The sequence below is a fragment of the Budorcas taxicolor genome, chromosome 7, assembly GCF_023091745.1.
Source record: "Budorcas taxicolor isolate Tak-1 chromosome 7, Takin1.1, whole genome shotgun sequence".
NCBI lineage: Eukaryota > Metazoa > Chordata > Mammalia > Artiodactyla > Bovidae > Budorcas > Budorcas taxicolor.
Window position 1 is genome coordinate 56,893,035 of NC_068916.1, and position 24,542 is coordinate 56,917,576.

At 41.5% G+C, this 24,542-nt stretch overlaps 1 protein-coding gene across 1 annotated transcript; it reads right to left on the reverse strand.

Annotated features, from left to right (window-relative positions):
- Window positions 1–898: 898 nt before the first annotated feature.
- Window positions 899–23,486, reverse strand: PLAC8L1 (PLAC8 like 1). The gene is made up of 4 exons (XM_052644351.1): window positions 23,362–23,486; window positions 16,033–16,169; window positions 2,301–2,437; window positions 899–1,039 (listed from the first exon to the last, which is right to left on the reverse strand). The coding sequence occupies exons 1-4, from the start codon at window positions 23,484–23,486 to the stop codon at window positions 899–901; spliced, it is 540 nt and encodes a 179-aa protein (XP_052500311.1).
- Window positions 23,487–24,542: the final 1,056 nt, after the last annotated feature.

Consider the following 24,542-nt stretch of genomic DNA (forward strand, 5'->3'; position numbering starts at 1 on the left):
CTCTGCCTTCACACAGCTTTCTCTCTGTGTGTCTCTACCTTTGTGTCTCATCTCCTCTTGTAAGGACAATAGCCATATTGGGTTAGGGCCCACCCTAATGACTCATCTTAATTACATTTGCAAGACTATTTCCAAATGAGGGCACATTCACATATACCAGGAGTTAGGACTTAAACATATCTTTGGTAGGAAGGTGTTGGGGGAGGGGAACAATTCAACAGCTGCCCACCTAAAGGCCTTGAGTCTGGAGCTAAAGATTTACACATGGTGGAGAGTTGGTCATATTCAGCAACAAGCTGAGGCTCTCTCCTTTGTGCAATCAGGATTGAAGGAGTCAGGACAAAGGAAGGGCAATGCTCCTGTATTACAGTGGTATTTAGGGCCCAGTCCAGATCCTATGTGATTCACTTTGCTGTACACCTGAAACTAACACAGCACTGTAAATCAACCATACTCCAATAAAAATTTAAAAATAAGAAAATATAACATTAAAATGTAATTAACCATCTTCTGCCCCATCATTGATACTTTGGGAAAAGAGGCTTAGCATAAGAAAGCCATATAACAATTCTTCCAGCTTCCCAGACATCCCTTGTGAAAGGGGAAGATGGTTGGGGGTGAGGGGGGCCAATTCAACCTTCCAAACTCCAGGCAGGGTGTGGAGGGCACAAATTTACCTCTCTAACCTGCCTAACATGGCCGAGCTGGGACAGCAACTTCAGACCAATAAGTGTCTTCAGCAGGGGGTATGTGTGAAGAAAGGACAACAGTAAACACAGTAGTGGGAAACCATTTACTTTCATGCTACTTCAGTGAAAACTTAAGAACAATCTCTCCACCAAGAGGGATTTAAGAGGAGGGTGTGGGGAAGTGAGAAAGGAGAAGTTTTCTTGCTCTATCAAATAACAGTTTCTTTGGTTGAAGGGGCCATATAGATTTCATAGAGTTGGGAGGTTCTCACCTTGAGTTCCTGGGCCACCTGGCAGATGGAGCAAGGCCAGCAACAGTGCACTGCCAGCCAGTCCTCACACAGGGTGCCCTAGGGGAGAAACCGTGTGTGTTCTGGTGCCGTCACACAGGCTCAGTTTCGCGACCTGGGGGCCTCCGCAGTGTTACCTCCTGGCCCATCCCACCCACTGCTCCCAAGACCCACCACCACCCTGAAGTCATTGCTCATGGACACAACTCCACTGGGCTTACTCGGGTGCCAAGCACCTCGACTGCTAACCAATCCTTGCAATTCAGAGACCGGCCCTCAGGACTTCATACTTGAAAAACACTGTCTCACTAACAGAAAATTCTCTGTCAACATCTCTTTTTTCTCTTAGAACTTAATATTTATAATTATTTTATTTACTTATCTGGAGTAATAAGTGTACATGATCCAAAATTCCCACAGTAAGAAGGGAGAGGAAGTAAAAAGTAACCCCCCCTGGCCACCCAGTTACCTGTCAGGACACAACCATTGTGGGCAGTCCTTATATAGACTTCCAGATAAATTCTAAGTCTAGGCATACAGATATGTAAAGATATGTACATATTACATTTTACATATATATATATTCTTTTGCTAAATATACATCTTAGGGATCATTCCACAAGAACAGATAAAAAGATGCCTTTTTATCTGTACACATCTGAGTAGGTATGACTTGTCTGTCCTCAGACTTTCCTTGTACCTCAGTCTCAACCACACTAGAAATTTTCTGGTTCTTTGAAGTGTCCTCAGGGAATCCCCTAAGTGAATTCTGTATATGCCAGAGAGCCTACATTTTAAGTGAGATTATCCCAAGTTTATCCTTCAAATTTGTTGCATGTCGACCTGTCATCATTGGAAAGATTGAGGGCAGGAGGAGGAGATGACAGAAGATTAGATGGCTGGATGGTATCACCGAAGCAATGGACATGAACTTGGGCAAACTTTGGGAGATGGTGAGGATCAGGGAGGCCTAGCATGCTGCAGTCTATAGGGTCGCAAAGAGTCAGACACAACTGGGTAACTAAACAACAACAACTGTCTTATCTTGATGTAACAAGAGAGAAACAGAAGTGGCTCACTGGCCAACAATCTAATTATAATAGGTCTCCCTTGGAAATACCCTTCAAAATGTGGCACTTTGGTTTAATATACATCCTAGTAACAAGTGAAATGAGAAATTTCTTCCCTTTCCTTTCCCAAAGCCTTCCACTATGTATGGTGTTTTTAATATCCTCACCCACACCTCATTTATAAAAATAATCACAGGTTTGAAAGGCATCCATCCAGGTTCTCATATACATATACATCCAAACACACTTACCCGTATTTTAAGTCTCTCTCTGGTGCCAATTCTCAGCGCCAAGGTGGACCCAGGTAACAGTGGCCAACAAAAACACTCTCCATAATGCCTGGCGATGTCGCACTCAAGACATATGGGACAAAAGAGGCCACAGAAACCTGTCAATAACCACATAAAAGCAAGTCAAGGTGCTCAGAGGTGCCTGGAGTCACTTCACATCTCAAAGAGCATTTACAACCCTATGCCATCAATTTAATGCTGCTTTGTCTCCCTACAATCAGGGATTGAGGATGAATAACCAATTCTCAAAACTCAGTGTATGAAAATTGCCATAACTGAGCCACATCAAAATTGTCTTCTTTTGTTAAACACTTGTGAAGCTGAACCTGCTACAATTCTGTTAACATTCACTACAGTAATTGTTTTTACTGTCAAGAGTAAAGTATTAAATAATTTTTATAGTTGAAACGTGTTGTTTCTATTATGCTCATCTATCTAATTTCAATATTTAAAATAGACACAGTATATAATACTTTTGAATAGCAGGCATCTTTTTTATATATGTGATTGAAAGCTCTTTTATGATACACTGATTCTGCCTACTATTCTTATCAGGACTTTATTCTGTATCTCAGGCCTGAAGGTTTCTCTAATGTTTGCAGTTTCATGGAGCCACTGACATCTGCCAGTTTTAATCTGTAAACTAGTAGAAGCTTGGTTCCTCAAACATGTACTGGAAACAGTTGATCATTTATTCATTCATTCATCTTTAACTTACTGATACCATTCCCTACACATCCTGCATGAGCCATTAATACAGAGATTCTGTTTTAAATACATTTTGGGGTCATGGACCCTTTTGAGTATACGGTGATAGCTATGAACTTTTAAGGGGAAAGAAAAATACATGCACACAGAAATGCAAAATTGTGCACTCAGTTTCACAGGGTTCAAGGATCCATTGAAAGCTATCATTGGACCGCAGGTTATAAATCCCTGGTAAATGATTAAGATGTTAACATCACAGCAAAAGATCACAACCTTGATGAATACAAGTAATCTGAACTGTGAAAGAGAAAAAAAAAATTAACCATAACTTTTAAAAATGTATTCAATAAATACGTAATTGAGGCATAATTTATATACAAGAAAATCCACAGACCATAAACTTTGAGTTGGATGAGTTGTGACAATCACATTCACTGAAGTACCCAAACATGTAGAACACTGCCCTCACCCCAGAGAGCTCCCTTGTGTCCCTTCCCAAATGATCCCAGTCCTCCCACCCCACTCCAGTCATGATCACTATTCTGATTTCTATTCCCATTAAGGGGTATTACCTCTTTGTGAACTTCATATAAATGGATCATGTTTACTTTTGTAACTGTCTTTTGTTCAACCGCATGTTTCTTGAAATTCATCTATGTTGTTATAGGCATCTGTACTTTGTTCTTTTTATTGTTGAGGAGTAACTCCAATGTATAAATATTCTATAAATCATTTATCTATTTTCCAACTGATAATTCCATTTTTTGCTATTATGGTTAAGTACTTTGAACATTCATATGCAAGTATTTATGTGGACAGACATTTCCATTTCACTTGGGTGGATTCCTGCAGGTGGAATTGCTAGGTCATGGGGTAGATGTAAATTTAATCTTACCAGAAATTCACAAAGAGTTCTTCAAAGTATTTGTGCCACTTTATATTCCCACCAGCAACATATGAGAGTTTGTTGTTCCACAGCCTCACCAACATTTGCTATCATCAGTCTTTTTTTATCTTATTCACTCTACTGAGTGTGACATGGTAGTGTTCATAGCCTTCTAGTGCAACAGACACAAAGGCTCACATACCATGTCACTAGCATACTAGAAGAATCAATATAGTGAAAATGAGAATGCTACCCAAAGCAATCTATAGATTCAATATAATCCCTATCAAGCTACCAACGGTATTTTTCACAGAACTAGAACAAATAATTTCACAATTTGTATGGAAATACAAAAAAACCTGGAATAGCCAAAGCAATCTTGAGAAAGAAGAATGGAACTGGAGGAATCAACCTGCCTGACTTCAGGCTATACTACAAAGCTACAGTCATCAAGACAGTATGGTACTGGCACAAAGACAGAAATATAGATCAATGGAACAAAATAGAAAGCCCAGAGATAAAACCACACACCTATGGACACCTTCAGAGAAGGCAATGGCAACCCACTCCTTTCTTGCCTGGAAAACCCCATGGACAGAGGAACTTTGGAGGGCTGCAGTCCATGGGGTTGTGAAGAGTCAAACATGACTGAGCGACTTCACTTTCATGTTTCACTTTCTTGCATTGGAGAAGGAAATGGCAACCCACTCCAGTGTTCTTGCCTGGAGAATCCCAGGGACAGCAGAGCCTGGTGGGCTGCCATCTATGGGGCCGCACAGAGTCAGACATGACTGAAGCGACTTAGCAGCAGCAGCAACATGGACACTTGATCTTTGACAAACGAGGCAAGAATATACAATGGAGAAAAGACAATCTCTTTAATAAGTGGTGCTGGGAAAACTGGTCAACCACTTGTAAAAGAATGAAACTAGAACACTTTCTAACACCATGCACAGAAAAAAAAAAAAAAAAAAAAAAAACCCTCAAAATGGATTAAAGATCTAAACGTAAGACCAGAAACTATAAAACTCCTAGAGGAAAACATAGGCAAAACACTCTCCAACATAAATCATAGAGCAGGATCCTCTATGACCCACCTCCCATAGTAATGGGAATAAAAGCAAAAATAAACAAATGGGACCTAATTAAATTTAAAACCTTTTGCACAACGAAGGAAACTATAAGCAAGGTGAAAAGACAGCCTTCAGAATGGGAGAAAATAATAGCAAATGAAGCAACTGACAACTAATCTCAAAAATATACAAGCAACTCCTGAAGCTCAATTTCAGAAAAATAAATGACCCAACCAAAAAATGGGCCAAAGGACTAAACAGACATTTCTCCAAAGAAGACATACAGATGGCTAACAAACACATGAAAAGATGCTCAACATCACTCATTATCAGAGAAATGCAAATCAAATCCACAATGAGATACCATCTTATGCTGGTCAGAATGGCTACTATCCAAAAATCTACAAATGATAAATGCTGGAGAGGGTGTGGGGAAAAGGGACCCTCTTACACTGTTGGTGGGAATGCAAACTAGTACAGCCACTGTGGAGAACAGTATGGAGATTCCTTAAAAACCTGGAAATAGAACTGCCATATGACACAGCAGTCCCATTGCTGGGCATACACACTGAGGAATCCAGAATTGAAAGAGACAAGTGTACCCCAATGTTCATCACAGTACTGTTTATAATAGCCAGGACATGGAAGCAAGCTAGATGTCCATCAGCAGACGAATGGATAAGAAAGCTGTGGTACATATACACAATGGAGTATTACTCAGCCATTAAAAAGAACACATTTGAATCAGTTCTAATGAGGTGGATGAAACTTGGAGCCTATTTTATAGAGTGAAATAAACCAGGAAGAAAAACACCAATATAGTATACTAACGCATATATACGGAATTAGAAAGATGGTAACGATAACCCTCTATGTGAGACAGCAAAAGAGACACAGATGTACAGAACAGTCTTTTGGACTCTGTGGGAGAAGGTAAGGGTGGGATGATCTGAGAGAATAGCATTGAAACATGTATATTATCATATGTGAAACAGATCGCCAGTCCAGGTTCGATGCATGAGACAGGGTACTCAGGGCTAGTGCACTGGGATGACCCAGGATGGGATGGGGAGGGAGGTGGGAGGAGGGGTTCAGGATGGGGAACACATGTACACCCATGGCTGATTCATGTCAATGTATGGCAAAATCCACTACAATATTGTAAAGTAATTAGCTTCCAATTAAAATAAATTAATTTTTAAAAATGCCCTGTCAAAGACCAGTCTCTGACTCTTCATCCCTCCCTCCTTCTTCAACAGTCAGGAGTACAGAATCCCACTCCTAGTTTCAGTGACAAAGAAGCAGAAATCTAGGAATGCTGTTTTATCTTATAACCTCCAGGGGATGTGCCTGGATTCTGGACTTCCTCCATTTCATGTAAGGGGTGAGGGAGCACATGCACACAACGGGCATGAGGCTGGAATGGGAGGAGGATGAGGAGCAGCCTACCTTCCAGGAACAGAATGTCTATTTCCTCTCTTTCATCAGGAATCTTGAGATAATTGCTAGATTATGTATTGCAGTCATCACTTGGCCCAAAGCAAACACTAAATTCAGCCTTGATTAAGTCTAGGATGTTTCAGCCCACAGTTAAAAAGATCATTACTCCTAGCAAGATCAGCAAGCCCCACACAGCACTGACAACTGGTACGAACAGGTCAAGGGATAACAAGTGGCCCAAGAACTTACCGTAAGTTCAGAGTGGTAATATGGTATGCAGCCCTGATTTAGGGAACTTTGAAATCACGGTACATAGAAGTCAACCAAAACTAATTTTATGCATCAGTTACAAAATACAGTAGTGTGTATCTCTGCAAATAAAAAATTAATCAAAGTTGCATAATTATAAAGCTGGCAAGCTAAGTGAGTAATAAATTGTGTTTATACAATTGCCTGCACCGTACCACTTTAACTGACAAAGAAATGCCCACCATCCTTCATAAGCCTTTTGTAAAGATGTTGTTTTGTGCACTGGAATTCTTGTACCTTATTTTTATGACTCATATGTCTTTTTAAATAACACATGCTGTTAATTTTATTTTTAAGCCTTCCCATTGTATAGCCACGTTATCTTAGTGTTCATTATGAGGCAGTAATAGATACTGAGGAAACACACCCAAAATTCAATTACCTTGGGACAGAAGCCAGATATAATAAAAACAAAGCACTATAAAAGCCAAAGTTTTATTACATAATAGCTGGTAATTACACAGATTTTACCATGTGCCAAGCCCTGCTAAAAGTACTTTACATGTATTAACTCACTTAATTCTCACAACAATCCTATGAAATTTACTCTTACTAGGCCCATTTTACAGATGAGCAATCTAAAGCCCAGAGGATTGAAGCTATTTGCCCAAGTTCATACATTTATTAGGAAGATGCAGAGGCCACGTTTAAACTCAAATAAGTCTGACGCCAAAGTCTCAACTACTACACATAACACATATGCCATATGATCTCACGTTTTATGTATTTATCTAGTAAACAACTGTGGAGTTGTGTGTTCCAAGACAGTGCCCTCACTACCACCACTTGGTATTTTTTCCTGTGGGACAGGCTGAAATTATGCAGCTTCTTTAGGAAATGAAAGATCTTTGCTCAGGGCAGGATGATGGAATCCTTTGTCTGAAGGAGACTCTCGGAGGAAATTCTGCTACCTATATCATAGACCAAGGTTTAGTATCCAGAATATACAGAGAAATCCTACAAATCAATATATAAAGGATTAAACAAAAGAAAACGAACATAAGACATGAATAGGTAATTCACTCAACAAGAAACACAAATGGCCAATAACAAACATGACAAGTTGTTCAACATCATTAGTAATCAGGGAATTGCATATTGACAATCAGAAACCATTTATTACCAATAAGAGTGCCAAATTTTTCTTAATTTTTTAATATCAAATGTGGGACACTGTAAGAAATAGGTACTCCCCACACAGATGGGAGTGGAAATTGGCACACTTTCAAAAGCAACTTGGCTGAATCAAGTAAAATTTTTAAATACTCTGGGATCCAGTAATTCCACGTATAAAAGTAATGCTGACACATGTACACAAAGAGGCAGGTACAAGGATATCCAGTGCTGCATTATTTGTGACTTAAAATGTAAAACGTGTATATTGATAGACAAAAGCATAAATAGATCATGATGATGTAAATCATACTAGGGAATGATTAAGAATGCAGTGAAAGATAAATTAAGTAACAACAGAGATAAATCTCTAAGATATATTTTGAGCTAAAAAAATCAAACTGCATAATAATATTATAGCATAATACCATTTATGCTTTGTTTAAAGAGCTACAAAGCAGTAGTATATATTACTAATAGATGCATATGTAAATGAAAAAGAGTGACATGGTTGTTTTCTGTAATGTTCCATTTTTTAATAAAATAAGCATATTCATGTTATTTGTGTATGCATGTGTGTGTGTGTATATATATATATACAGACACACACACACATATATTCCAATCCATGGGATTTTCCAGGCAAGAATACTGGAGTGGGTTGCCATTTCCTTCTCCAGGGGAAGTCCCCGACCCAGGGATCGAACCCCGGTCTCCCACATTGTAGGCAGACGCTTTACCATCTGAGCCACAAGGGAAGCCCCATATATTCCAATACATACATATATAGATATGTATGTATATATATATATATATATATTTTTTTTTTTTTTTTTTTTTAAGAAACTCAGGGTCAAGAAAGATCCAAGCCATAAATGCAGCCTCTTCCTCTTACACTCAAAGGCCTGTGGGTTATGTCAGCTCCCATCGCCTAAATATTCCTGGCCTGTTCTCTGACATGAACTCCACCCTCAAGCATGGAATGTGGCTCACTATTCATCCCTCTAACTCACAGAGGGAGTCAAGATAAAAAGGAGCCACAGAGAACCATGTGGAGCCCCAGGGAGCAGAAGCAGGAAAAGTGGGTGGAAACTACAGTGAGGCACATTTCAGATCAGTTATTACAAAAAGGCAGAATCACCTAACAGAAAAAGATGCTTAAAAAAGGAATAGAGCTTGCTCATACATTGAGGCAGGTGGGAGTGTAAATTAGTACAGCTTCTAAACGGAGAGCTGTTTGGCAGCATCCGTGGAGACGTAAAATGGGACATGTGCTCTGACCAGCAGGTTTCAGTTCAGTTCAGTCGCTCAGTCATGTCCGACTTTTTGCGACCCCATGAATTGCAGCATGCCAGGCTTCCCTGTCCATCACCAACTCCCGGACTTCACTCAGATTCATGTCCATCGAGTCAGTGATGCTATCCAGCCATCTCATCCTCTGTCGTCCCCTTCTTCTCCTACCCCCAATCCCTGCCAGCATCAGAGTCTTTTCCAATTAGTCAGCTCTTCGCATGAGGTGGCCAAAGTACTGGAGCTTCAGCTTTAGCATCATTCCTTCCTAAGAAATCCTAGGGTTGCTCTCCTTTAGAATGGACTGGTTGGATCTCCTTGAAGTCCAAGGGACTCTCAAGAGTCTTCTCCAACACCACAGTTCAAAAGCATCAATTCTTTGGCACTCAGCCTTCTTCACAGTCCAACTCTCACATCCATACATGACCACTGGAAAAACGATAGCCTTGACTAGACGGACCTTAGTCGGCAAAGTAATGTCTCTGCTTTTGAATATACTATCTAGGTTGCTCATGACTTTTCTTCCAAGGAGGAAGCATCTTTTAATTTCATGGCTGCAGTCACCATCTGCAGTGATCTTGGAGCAAAAAAAAATAAAGTCTGACACTGTTTTCACTGTTTCCCATCTATTTCCCATGAAGTGATGGGACCAGATGCCATGATCTTTGTTTTCTGAATGTTGAGCTTTAAGCCAACTTTTTCACTCTCCTCTTTCACTTTCATCAAGAGGCTTTTTAGCTCCTCTTCACTCTCTGCCATAGGGTGGTGTCATCTGTGTATCTGAGGTGATTGATATTTCTCCCAGCAATCTTGATTCCAGCTTGTTTCTTCCAGTCCAGCGTTTCTCATGATGTACTCTGCATATAAGTTAAATAAGCAGGGTGACAATATACAGCCTTGACGTACTCCTTTTCCTATTTGGAGCCAGTCTGTTGTTCCATGTCCAGTTCTAACTGTTGCTTCCTGGCCTGCATACAGATTTCTCAAGAGGCAGGTCAGGTGGTCTGGTATTTCCATCTCTGGAAGAATTTTCCACAGTTTATTGTGATCCACACAGTCAAAGGCTTTGGCATAGTCAATAAAGCAGAAATAGATGTTTTTCTGGAACTCTCTTGCTTTTTCCATGATCCAGCAGATGTTGGCAATCTGATCTCTGGTTCTTCTGCCTTTTCTAAAACCAGCTTGCACATCTGGAAGTTCACGGTTCACGTATTGCTGAAGTCTGGCTTGGAGAATTTTGAGCATTACTTTACTAGCATGTGAGATGAGTGCAATTGTGTGGTAGTTTGAGCATTCTTTGGCATTGCCTTTCTTTGGGATTGGAATGAAAACTGACCTTTTCCAGTCCTGTGGCCACTGCTGAGTTTTCCAAATTTGGCATATTGAGTGCAGCACTTTCACAGCATCATCTTTCAGGATTTGAAATAGCTCAACTGGAATTCCATCACCTCCACTAGCTGTGTTTGTAGTGATGCTTTCTAAGGCCCACTTGACTTCACATTCCAGCATGTCTGGCTCTAGATGAGTGATCATACCATCGTGATTATCCGGGTCGTGAAGATCTTTCTTGAACAGTTCTTCTGTGTATTCTTGCCATCTCTTTACTCCTCAGCAATTACCCGACAGGTCAGTGGACACACATATGGCGCCGATACGAGTATACTCACAGAGCACTGGTTTGAATAGCAAAACATCTGGAAACCACAAAAAGGTCTGCTAGTAAGAACTGTGGATAAATGAATTGTGGTACTTTCATACAATGGAATCTATGCAGCCATTTAAAATATTAGCTCCAGAAGAGCTGATATGGCCTGATCACCTATATTGTTAAATTAAAACCAAATAAAAACACAGAACTGCGTGTTTATAATTCCATTATTTGCATCAATTATATATACCACATATACAGGAAAAATCTGGAAGGATAGATACTTAAATATTAACACTGTTTATCTCTGGTGGCTGGAATTATAGGGTACTGCTTTCTTCCTTTATAGCCTTTTATATTTTTCTTTATTCCTATGATTATATGATACTTTTCTAATTAAAAAATTAATCTATCTTCACTAAAATGGTTTATATCTTTACAGACTACATTGGGGCTCAGGTAAGAGTGATGGGCTCTGGGAACAACTGGGCAGCACGGGAGAACAGGGATGGACTTCCTGCTCTTCACATACTAAAGGGACAGGTACTTTTGAATTTTGTATCATGTGCCTGGTAATCTATTTAAAACCATTTTTTAAGCACTGAGCAGGCTCCAAGGGAGAGGAGCCCTCCTCCCTAGAAATGTTCAGAAAGCCAAGGCTGTCAGGTCCTTGCCAGGCCTCCTGTAGCGGGAACTTAGACAAGCTGGTGAGGGCCCAGACCAGGTGACCTCAATATCCCTTCTGATTCTGTTTGTATGATTGTTTCAGGGAAGTGCAGTAAAGAAGGAAACAAGTGAGAATACAGGTTAAAATTCATTCATTGATGTGTCTGTCGTTCAGGAAATATTCATAAGCACCTCCTGTTTGTCAGATCTCTGCTGGGCAAGACCAGTGAGCATGACCAGTTGTGACTGCTTGCAGATGGTATACAGTGTACCCAAAATACAGTTCAGGGATGTGACTCCAAGTCTGGGGCCTTTTCATGCCTCTTCCTCTTCCAGAAAACCAAAGAGAAATTCCTGGCCTGTTTCCCCCTCCCCATCTTGGGCATCTGATGATTCCTCGTCCACACAAATCTCTTTGCTGCCTGACACTTATGGTGCCTCCACAGGGAAGGTGGTTTTAGTGGCTGGCTGTTTACCATCTTTCAGAAATCAGCTTAAGTCAGTTCCCCAGAGTTGCCATCCTTTACTTAACCCCTATAATTTCCTTTCAAAACACCCTGTTTATTTCCTCCATGGCACTTAGCCCCACTACAATTATTTGTCTGTTTGCTTATTGCCCATCTCCTCTCAGAAACCATCTCTGTCTTGTTCACTATTATGTCTGTAACACCTATCACATGACTATACATAGGTAAATACCGGCTGAATTATAAACCCAGGTTGATTACACCTTCCACATCAACCTCCTCTGAGACAACATCACAAACATCCCCAGCTGGAACAGCCAGCCTTTCACCCGTGAAGCCATTTCACAGCCACTTATTTCATCTTGGCTTCATCTTCTCATCTGAGCTTTCAGAAGCCACATCTTCAAAGGACATAGAAGCACCTATTTCTAATCCCTGTGCGGTGTGAATTCAGATGAAAGAGCCGAGGTGGGAAGAGGGAGGCAGTTTAAAAAATAGAATCGCAATTAAATGAAGAATCAAAATGTCAGAAATAAATGGAAATCATCACTGCTCATAATGTACCCTTTGCTTAATGGATGACAAATTGTAGCAGTCATTCTCAACATTTAATGCAAAAAACGGTTCCCAGGGTGGGAACCTGATGTGAAACAAAGTCATGGAAAGAAGATCTCCATTTTGTTTCCAAGTTTGCCACAACTACTGTCACAGTGATTTGCTTGAAATAAAACTTTGTGGTTGAAGTAGCCCTTTTAGACAAAGAAGGAAAAAAATCCACCACTCATGGCACTAGTGCTCCAGCTGTGTCCTGGGAACTGTGGTGCAGACAACCAGCGTATAAAGTCCTACTGCCTTTAAATTTTCTGGTGAGACAATGAGCTTAGAGACACTATGAGCAGTCATGAAGCAGAGGCCCATCCAGGGAAGATCAGTTAGGACACAGAACATTCACGATCACCTGGTACTATAATATCCATGGTCTCTCCTGTGCAGGTGACGTCCAACTCTAAAGAATACTGTATTCTTCACATGTCCTTCCTTCCTCCCTGGCCCTAGAATGGGCTCTCAAATGGACAAGCAGGGACCCAGAAGACCCAGTGTTCTGGATCTCCAGAACATTGTTGGGGGTGGGGTGCAGAGCTAAGCAGTGAAACAATGTTTAAGGCAGAGGGGGTGGTGGAGTGTCCTTTCTTTGATCAACTTTTTTAAAGTACTCTTGGAATTAGGCAGCAGCTAGTCTGGAGAATCTAGGGACAGAGGAGCCTAGTGGGCTGCCGTCTGTGGGGTCGCAGAGTCGGACACGACTGAAGCGACTTAGCAGCAGCAGCAGCAGTCTAAGTCTCCTGATTCTACTCTTTGCTCTCAACATGCTGGAAGATAAAAATTTATACTAACAATATTAATACTTGAGATCTACTAAGGTCTTTACTGTGTATTATTGCAGTGGGGAGGGGGGTGTTCATGATAACACACCCCAGCAGTGAATTTGGGAAAATACCCCTTCACTATTGCCAGCCGTAGTGGGAGAACTGTCACTCAAAATGCCCTGGGCTGGTCAAGCAGCAGGTATGACTTAGGCTAGGCAAATTGGGCTCCATTGCTGACAGAGTAATTCTCAGACAGGAAAGCATAAGGATTAAAATGTTTGGAGTTGACCAGTTTGTCAACTATCTCCTGATAATGCATCTTGTCCCTCGTAAGCACAGGTTTTCATTTATTTCCTGATTTTGTGAATTGCCCCATAGCCTCCTAATGAAATTCATTGTTTGCTTCAGTATTAATTTCCTAGGGCTGCCATAACAAAATACCACAGACTGGATGTCTCAAACAATAGAAAGTATTTTCTCACTGGAGAATCTGGAGGCTAGAAGTCTGAAGTCAATGTGTTGGCAGAGTTGATCCTCCAGAAGCTCTGGGGAAAGTCTTTTCCATGCTTGTCTCCAAACTTTTGGTAGTTGCTGGCGCTCCCTGACCGTGTCTGGTTTATAGATGCATTATTTAATCTGTGCCTGTCTTCACATGGCAATCTTTGCTGTGTGTGTGTCCAAATTTCCTTAAGAATACCAGTCATTGGATTAGAGCCCACCCTAATCTAGCATAACCTCTTTTTAACTTGACAACAATGCAAGACTGTTTCCAAATAAGGCCACATGCAGAGCCTATAGGTGAACAGGAATTTTGAGGGGACAGTGTTTAACCCAATATAGTAGGCAACCAAAAAAGACTCTGATCCAGTTGTGTTCCCAGACCAGTGTTCTTGAGTAGGTTCTATGCATTATCTGCTTTAATCTTGACAATCTTTAAGGTGGACACATTTATTTACCCTCATTTTAGAGGTGGAAAAATGAAGACTCTGAGAATTTGTTCAAAGTCAAATTGCCAGTAAGAAGCAGAGTTAAGATTCAAGGCGAGGACTATACCCAACACAAATGTGTTCTCCTAACCACTACATTATATTTCAAGCTTTGCTCTACTTGGAAATGCATTGATACCCCAACTCCCAATCACCAGCTACAAGCTATGAAAAGAAAATCGTCCAGTTCCCAAATTGGGGTACAGTCTCCATATCTCCCTATGGTTATTCTGCCTTCTCTGTAACTACAACACTGGGTAACAACCAAAATCAGAGAGTGTGGACAAGAACCAGGAAGAATCCTAAGAGAATCAGAGAACAGCTGCCATAATTGTCTGGTCAGGAGTTCACATGCGTAGCAGTGGCAGGAAGAAATCTGCTGGGCTCTGGGTCAGATGGTCAAAGGGATAGCAACAGAAGGTATGGTTTAGAGCTGGGAGGTCTCTTGGCTGTGAGGCCCAGGCAAACAGTGAAGGCTCAGGCTTGGATGATCAGAACACCAGAAATGGTTTAGAGCTTTTGACTCAGCCAGACCCAGCTGAATAAGCCTTGGATTGGATAATGGCTCAGAGCTCTCTGGTTGATACATCCTGTGAGGCTTTAGGACAAATTCAGATCTTGTCAGAGCCTCTACAGGGTGGGAAGCCATATTCTTTGAAAATATTAAAGTCTATTGAACTTAAGAAACTAGCCCTCATCCATCAGAAAGGCAACCACCCCCTAAAAAAAGAAGATTCTGTGACCAAGTTACTCCTTAGGGCAAGAGCATCAGGTCCTGGAAAAGGATACTGACAGGTGGTACCAGAGACCAGTCAGAATGTCCTAAGGTAGAAATAGAATCCATGTGCTCTGAACTTTAACCCAGGGGAAAATCATGCAGTACAGGACAGTGCTGCTGGTGCTTCTTCACAGCTAAACCAGCATCTGAAGATTTCAGTCAACAAAGGGAGCTTCTTTTTATGATTGGTCTTACTGTTATGAGAGTAATACACTTTCCTCACAGAAATACTAGAAATAAGCAAAAAGAAAAATTATTCATTAGCATACCATCTGGAGACAACTGCTATAAGTATTTGTATTTGTATCCTTCCAGATATTTCTCTAAATATCCTCCTCCAAATAATGTCTAATATGTATGGTTTTACAATCTGATTCTTTAACTTAAAAATGTATCCCAACATTTTTCCATTTCAGTTAAGTATCATTCTACAATATGACTTTTAATGGCTGTATAATTCATGGTATGGAAGCCCCCATTGAATACTTGGTTTGTTCTAGATTGTTGCTACAATAACCAGTGCTGCCAATTTTAATGATATTGCTAAAACCTTGCACATGATTTGTTTCCTTAGACTAAATGCCTAAAAATGTAATTACTAGGCCAAAGGCTACATTACACTTGAGGTTGTTTTTACAGGTATTACTAGCCATTCACCAAGAAACCTGTAATAATTTATGCTCCATCAGCCGCAGACAAAGGAGCCCATTTTGTGCATCTTTGTTTACAGTGGATTTTGTCACTTAAAAAATCTTTTAAGTCACCACTTACTCTTTCAAAACATCCACATCACTGAAAGCAAAATTCTTCCTGCCAAGGAGTATATCTGAGTCACTAGAATATTAGTCCAGTTAGTCTGAAACCATTTAATTTCTGTCCTTGCACCTAACATAGTTTTTCTACCTACTGGTGTCTCAGGAAAGAAAATAGTAAAGAACTTAAAGGAAGAGAAAAAAACATACAGATTCTCCTATCTCTGCAGACACTGAAGAGGCCAGTGCTCCAGTCCCCACCAGTCTGGACAATGGATGTGATTGCTGTCCTGCTGCTGGCTCCCCGGAAAGGCTGCTTCACCACAGCCTGGGCTGGTGCACAGCTCCTGGAGAGTCAAGGATGGTGATTAACTTGGAAACAAAGAAGATGATTCAGAAATATACTCATCAAGCCAGGACAGAGTGACCAAGAGACAAGGACCCAATGATCCCCAGTGGCTCTTGTTCCATAGCCCAAGCTGACCTTACCATCTCCCTCCCTCCTCCTCCATCACACCACCTCTTCTGATTTTTTGCCCCATTTTAATTAATGCATTACTATTCCAAGTCCCATTATTCAAACTCAATATTCAGTCTACTACCTCAGCAATTCTCTGTGTTTCATAATAGTTAGATTCACAGATTTGGAACCAAGGGGCCTCAGCTCAAACCTCAGTGTGCCCCTTCCTGGAAGTTTGACCTTGGTTAAGCTGCTTAACCTCTCTGCTTTCTGTTTGTTAAAATTTAAGAAGAAAAAACTACCATATACAGTTATTATATCAACTGAAGGGCACATAATTCATTTACTGTGCCCACAGCATGTGTGACTAGGTGACCATGAGTAAGACTATATTGCAAGGATTTTGAACCTTTATTGAAAAGACAAAGAATTAGACTAAGTGTACATACATCTAAATCTGGACGAGGCTACTGAACAGATGGTATCATTTAAGTGAATAATCTCGGCTTTAGAATATATCTCAATACCATACTACTGTATGTAGGATTGTCCTAGTGCAGCCACAAAGTACAGCTTTGGTTTGATTTCCCCTGAAGGGCACAGATACTCTGCTCAATCATTCTGAAATAAAAAACCAGGCCCAGGGGACAGGCTTCAACAGCGAGGTGAGAAAAAATTTCTGTCTCTTTCTTGGACTGAAAGTTAGTTTTGCCTGAACTCTTACCATAGGGATATATCTGGAATGAGTACTAGAGTGAAGGATAAGCTGTCGTCTGGCCTTGGAAGGGGCAGGTAAAGAGTAGGGTAGAGGGGCTGAAAATGCATCTAAGCCTATACATAATAGGAGTTATTTTTTCCCTCTGCTCTTTTAGCAAGCTTCATTATGAGTTTGCACTTGGTCTCTGCTGATGTGTTATGAAGAAATACAGAGCCTGCCTCATACTCGAGAGAAAATAAAGAGACAGCAGAATTTCTTCCTATAATAGCTGTTGCTACAGGGCGTGCATGCTCAGTCGCTAAATCATGGCTGACTCTTTGTGACCCCACAGACTATAGCCTGCCAGGCTCCTCTGTTCGTGGGGTTTCCCAGGCAAGAATACTGGAGTGGGCTGCCATTTCCTATTCTGGAACACTAAGACTAGAGGCCAGGAGAGAATGCTCCTGAACATCCTTAAGGCAACACTCTGGGGGCATTTTGGAAACAGCTGGGGAGTCCTTTGAGAACCTCTGATTTGGAACATTAAAGCCAATGGGATTTCATGTTATCATAATATAGGGACATTGTTCTTGTTATAAAGATCCACATCTCTTTTTTCATTTCACCAATATTGCCCAAGTCCAAACCTTCTCAAACCTTACAGCACATTCAGTTCAGTTCAGTAGTTCAGTCATGTCTGACTCTTTGCGACCCCATGAATTGCAGCACGCCAGGCCTCCCTGTTTATCACCAACTCCCGGAGTTCACCCAAACTCTTGTCTGTCGAGTCAGTGATGCCATCCAGCCATCTCATCCTCTGTCGTACCTTCTCCTCCTGCACCCAATCCCTCCCGCATCAGAGTCATTTCCAAGCTTGTTAAAAAAAAAATAATTCCCAAGCCCTATTATACCCAAGCCCCAAGACCACTACACAGGACTCTAGGGACGACGCATAGAAATTGATATTCAATGTTTCCAGGCAATTTCCATGTAGTCATCCTCATAACAGCTTGAAACCTGAAACAGGTGGACTTGGGAGACTTATGATCACTGCAATGGCTTCTGAGTCTCCTACCAGGTAGATGGTGATGTCAATGTACCAGAGATGGCAAGGAAAACAAGACTATGAGGTAGGGTGGAAGGGATAAGGGTGCTCGGAACCAGCCAGGCTATAGTGCCAGCGAGACACGTCAGCTGGGAACGCCACACCAGTTTGGAAGAGCAAAGGAAGTTAGGAGTGACCTACCTAGGAGTGTGAAGCAGAGCTAAGAGACATCTCACCCTTTCGTCCATTTGACATTATAGACAAGGCATAGGGCCTAGCAAGCTTTACAAGAGCCTACAGAAGTGTTTAAGACCTGGAAAAAATATATTGGCTACAAAATATAAAAACTGCAAAGTATAAATTAGTAAATGCTCAATTAAACATAAAAATCTAGTATCATATCTATCTCATTAAGGTCAAATTTGGAATTCAGACGTAGTATCTCACTACATTTGAAAACAATTGATGATTTTCTAATTTTGTAAAAAAAAAAAAAATCCAAGAATGACTGACTGCTAAGCAGTAGCTGCTGCTGCTGCTAAGTCTCTTCAGTCGTGTCCGACTCTGTGCGACCCGAGACGGCAGCCCACCAGGCTCCCCTGTCCCTGGGATTCTCCAGGCAAGGACACTGGAGTGGGTTGCCATTTCCTTCTCCAATGCATTAAAGTGAAAAGTGAAAGTGAAGCTGCTCAGTCGTGTCCAACTCCTAGCGACCCCATGGACTGCAGTCCACCAGGCTCCTCCGTCCATGGGATTTTCCAGGCAAGAATACTGGAGTAGGGTGCCACTGCCTTCTCTGTAAGCAGTAGCAGCCAATCATAAATTACTCAGAGCCCAATAATTTCAAAAGCAGAATTATAAAAATTCTTTCACTTACTATGCAGCAAAATAATAATAATAATGGGTATAACATTTGGTATGGGTGCATTTTAATATATTTGTTGTGATATGGGTTAGGGCCTATTGTTATAGACTGAATCATATCCCCCCAAATTCATATGCTGAAGACCTAACTAGCCTCCAATGTGACCACATTTTGAGACAGGGCTTTGAGGAGACAATTAAGGTTAAATGAGGAATAGAGGTGGGATACTGGTCCATAAGGACTACTGGCTTATAAGAGAGGAAAGGCCATGTAAAAACACAATGAGAAGGCTGCAAACCAGGAAGAGTCTTCATGAGGACACAACCATGCTAGCACCCTGATTTCAGACTTCCAGCCTCTGGCCCTGTGAAAAGTATCTGTTCTGTGAGCTACCCAGTCTGTGGTATTTTGCTATGAAAGTGAGCAGACTAAGGCCCTATGAAGCTTTCAGATTGGCCCTAGAAAAACTACCTCTATATGTATCTTATCTCCTCTGCTTCCATGTGAACTCCCTGCAGTCAGGGGGCACCTGTGCTTTCTCCCTGTATCCCCAGGCTCTAGCACATTCCTCGAAACTTAGTGGGTACACAACATTCGCTGAATTGGATAAAACTGAATTCACGTATCTCTTCTGTTATATATTGTTATTATTGTTCAGTTGCTCAGTCGTGTCCAACTCTTTGCGACCCCATGGACTACAGCACGCCAGGTTTCCCTGTCCTTCACTATCTCCCAGAGTTTCCTTTAATTTCATGTCCATTGAGTCGGTGATGCTATTTAACCATCTCATCCTGTCATCCCCTTCTCCTCCTGCCTTCAGTCTTTCTCAGCGTCAGGGTCTTTTTGAATGAGTTGGCTTTTCACATCAGGTGGCCAAAGTGTTGGAGCTTCAGCTTCAGCATCAGTCCTTCCAATGAATATTCAGGATTGATTTCCTTTAGGATTGACTGGTTTGATCTCCTTGCAATCCAAGGGATTCTCAAGAGTCTTCTCCAACATCGCAGTTCAAAAACATCAATTCTTCGGCCTTCAACCTGCTTTATGGTCCAACTCTCGCAGCTGTACATGACTACTGGAAAAACCATAGCTTTGACTAGATGGGCCTTTGTTGGCAAAGTAATGTCTGCTTTTCAATATGCTGTGTAGGTTTGTCCTACCTTTCCTTCCAAAGGAGTAAATGTCTTAATTTCATGGCTGCAGTCATTGTCCACAGTGATTTTGGAGCTGAAGAAAAGAAAATCTATCACTGCTTCTACTTTTTCCCCTTCTATTTTCCCTAAAGTGATGGGACTGGATGCCATGATCTTAGTTTTTTGAATGTTGAGTCATAAACCAGCCTTTTCACTCTCCTCTTTTACCTTCAACAAGTTACATCTGTTATATGAGTCCTCCTCAAATATAGCTATAAATTATGTGACCATAACTGTGTTTCATCCTCTAGTAAAGGCACAACTCTCAGGTGTGAACTGATTACATAAAAACATCAAGATTTTATTGAGAGTAGCCTAAAAGCTTCTTATATGCCTCCACACAACCCAGTGCATTTACCTCTTAACGTGATCCCTACAAGTTGGGACTTCCATTACTACACTAAGAATTTCCAATGATTTTAGTAAAGGAATTTCTTAGAGCTGAGCCCCTAGATTAGATTTGCCTCAGAAATGTACTTATAGCTTGGAGCCCTAGAAGAGAATTTTCTGCTTCTACCTCAGATTATATGTGTAACACCCCATTACGGCAAGGAAGCCTCTCCTCTATTCCAAATCAAATAACTGAGATAGCTTTTCCTTGGTGGGGGGGAAAAGACTGGGTTTTGTATGTATGTGTTTGCTTAATTTTGAACTGAAGAATTGTATTATTTTCTTTCCTTGGATATTCTGAATCTTTGGCCATTTTTATGTTTGAATTGACATGCATTAGCTAAAACATTTCAGTTCAAGATAACAGCTCATGTGTCAAAATTAAAATAACCATAGCTACCCTTAACTGAGCATCCACTATGTGCCAGTTACTTCGTAGTTCCTTTAAAAATTGAATAGTTATTCAGGGGCTGCTACAGGCATCAAACTAAAGTAGTTATTGTAGCTTCCTGCAGATTTTGGACACGACTGAAGTGAAAAACTTGGCTTAAGACTCAACATTCAGAAAACTAAAATCATGGCATCTAGTCCCATCACTTCAAGGCAATTATATGGGGAAACAGGGTAAACAGTGACAGACTTTATTTTGGGGGGCTCCAAAATCACTGCAGACGGTGACTGCACCCATGAAATTAAAAGACGCTTACTCCTTAGAAGAAAAGTTATGACCAAACTAGACAGCATATTAAAAAACAGACATTACTTTGCGAACAAAGGTCCATCTAGTCAAAGCTATGGTTTTTCCAGTAGTCATGTATGGATGCAAGAGTTGGACTATAAATAGAAAGCTGAGCGCCAAAGAACTGATGCTTTTGAACTGTTGGAGAAGACTCTTGAGAGTCCCTTGGACTGCAAGGAGATCCAACCAGTCCATCGTAAAAGAAATCAGTCCTCAATATTCACTGGAAGGACTGATGCTGAAGCTGAAACTCCAATACTTTGGCCACCTGATGTGAAGAACTGACTCATCTGAAAAGACCCTGATGCTGGGAAAGACAGATGACGGGAGGAGAAGGGGAAGACAGAGGAGGAGGTGGTTGGATGGCATCACCAACTCAATGGACATGAGTTTGAGTAAACTCTGGGAATTGATGATGGACAGGGAAGCCTGGCATGCTGCAGTCCATGGGGTCACAAAGAGTCAGACATAACTGAGCAACTGAACTGAACTGCACAGATTTTGGGCTTCCCCAGTCTTCCTAGGTGGCGCTAGCGGTAAAGAACCCACCTGCCAATGGAAGATTCATAGGAGACAAGGGTTAGACCCCTGGGTCGGGAAGATCCCCTGGAGGAGGACATGGCAACCCACTCCAGTATTCTTGCCTGGAGAGTCCCGTGGACAGAGGAGCCTGATGGGCTATGGTCCATAGGGTCACAAAGAGTTGGATGCGACTGAGCACACACACACACAATGGCTCAGCAGGAAAAGAACCCACCAGCTAATGCAAAAGACACAGGAGACATGGGTTCAGATCCTGGCTCAGGAAGTTCCTCTGGAGGAAGGCATAGCAATCCCCTCCAATATTCTTGCCTGGAGAATCCCATGGACTGAGGAGCCTGGAGGGCCACAGTCTAAAGGTTTGCAAAGAATTGGACATGACTAAGCACACACACATGCCCAGCTTTTATCTCTGTATATTACTCTATATTCTATAGGTAGAATCTTATACTACCATTAAGAGGAATGAGTTTGGAAGCAGTGGGTAAAGCTGATGGTCAGAGTTTCTCAACCTGAGCAGCTAACCGTTTGCCATCAAATCCAGCAACTTCTTCAACTAGTGCAAAGGGAACAGAGCTTAGATTTAGACAAAGTCAAATGTGGTTCAGCTGCATCCTAGTTGTTTGACCTTGGAAAACACAAACTGCCCCAGCCCTTAGCTCTGGTCTCCTCTTGCATTAAACTGGGTTTAAAATATCCTACTTACATAGTTGCACTGAAGATTAAACACCAGGTACTTGGCATATAGTAGATAGCAGCTACTGTTATTATTTAAATTAAGGATCTTGCACGTATATACTGTTCTCTGAGAAACTAGTAACAGAGGAAGCAGACCCGGGGCAGTTTCTCAGTGGTCACGTGTGCTACCCAAATACCTCAAAATTCAATCAGGGGGACTAATCATTCCAGTCTGCCCTGGCCTAAGGGTTTTCCCAGGATGGAGAGTCCCAGGCAGACCAAGAGGGTTGGTCACCGAAAGGGAAAGAAGCAGAGAGGGGCTTCAGCTGGTGGAAGGCAGGAGGCTGACTCCAGTCATTCTCATTATCAGCTCCTAATAAGTGAGTGCTGAGAGCTGGATGACATACACAGCCTTTCCCCATTTCACCCTCACTCTTTCACCTCTCTTGGCAGCTAAATGCACTCCCCACTGCATGTCCCCACACATCTGATGCTTTGACTGGGGGTTGGGGGCAGAGGGTGTTCATGTCACCATCTCCTTATTGAGACTTGCAGCACGTGGAATTTATTCTGCCTTCCACTGAGGCCTCCTTGATTATTTCAAACTCTTCACTAAAGTCAAGACTCTTGAGTTTTGATTTCAAAAGGGTGGAAATTACTGGCAGTCACCAGAAATAAAGTTTCGCTTGATCAGAGTTCATCATTTTAAGTTAAGAATATACGGACACCCTTTCATCCAAGTCAGCTCTTTTTTCACCAGCCAAGCAAGGCCAGGAAAAACTAGTCAGTTTCCCCCCTTTCAGGTACACATGGGAAATGATAGCAGCTACTTTCTTCCTGAGCCCAGTTTTCTTTTTCCTGGCTCCCTATAAGAGATTGATTTGATATTCCAACCAAAGAGCAAAAGTTGGGGGTAAAATCACCCTACTTCGTACCTCAAGTTGGAGATAAAATGTTGTTCATCCTTAGATGATACGAGTGAAAGCAACAGAGGTGCATGTGTGTTGAGAAAGGAAACATCCTCAGGAAACTTAGAGAAGTAATTTCCAAACCAATCCATAGTTAATAGGTATTTTCTTGTCACTTGGGGTATCCTTTTTCCCTTCAACAATAAGCTGATTGATTCTAAACTTTGGTTCAATCCAAAATGAAACACCTAAAGAATGTTGCCTTGATATTCTGGAACCTGAGGTCATAGCAGTGTAACTGACAGACATCTTATTTTTTTAAAGACAGGTACACACCTAACTGTGGGCAAGGCCATCTTACTAACATGAAAGGAGATACTGCTGAAGATATAGTGTCAGTTAAATAAAAAGAAAACTTCTCTTCGGTGGAAAAATCCCTTTAAGAGATAACTAGCAAACATTTATCTAGCTAAGCATCACTTGCCCTTTCCTTAGGGGACTCAGAGGCTACAGATTTCAGCCATGCCTTGTAGCTGAGAAGCGATAGGGAGGGGCCTCTCACCATCCCCAAGGCTGCTGGTCCAATTCAGCAAGACATGAGTCCCAGAACCTGAGAACAGAGACAGAAGGTATTTAAGCCCAGAGATCATGCTTGAAACCACGTAACAAAAGATGGTTTTCTAAAGTTTAAGCTATGCTAAGTTGTCCCAAGCCTCTAAGGATTTTCACAATTCCTAGAAGTCTCCTACTCTTCCATGGACTTCTTTGATTACAGCAGGAGAATGGTACTGCCTCTTCCCTACGTGGCCCAAATGCAATCTAGTGAACAAGGCAGGGCCTGGCTAGTGATTGCCTCCCTACTGTTCTGCTTCTTCATGGTCTTAGGAGCCTCTGAAGCACACCGTATAGAGACATGGACACCAGAAACACTAGAAAAATGTTTCTGGAGAAGAAAAATTCAAGAAAATTGCACACTGAGGGGAAAGGTCTGCAATCACAATTCAGTGTTACACTAGAAAGAAAACAGCAGCCAACTACACTGTACCTTCTTCCCATCAGAACCATAAAGAATGACCATAAGGAAGGGTTCTGAACTTCAAAGCATTTACATGAACACAGTTGTTAGCAAAAGCCTATATAATCCCTCCTAATCAACATACTTCAGATATAGCTTCATGACTGCCTTCATTCACTAGGTCCGGGCGGCT

What these genes read in the sequence shown, in the direction of transcription:
- PLAC8L1 (XM_052644351.1), bottom strand. Translation starts at nt 23,486, where the DNA reads ATGGATTGGTTTGGAAATTACTTCTCTAAGTTTCCTGAGGATGTTTCC. An exon ending in CTGCAGAGATAGGAGAATCT is followed by an intron (nt 2,438 to 16,032) that starts GTATGTTTTTTT and finishes GGTTATTGACAG; the next exon opens with GTTTCTGTGGCCTCTTTTGT. An exon ending in GAGAGAGACTTAAAATACGG is followed by an intron (nt 1,040 to 2,300) that starts GTAAGTGTGTTT and finishes TTTCTCCCCTAG; the next exon opens with GGCACCCTGTGTGAGGACTG.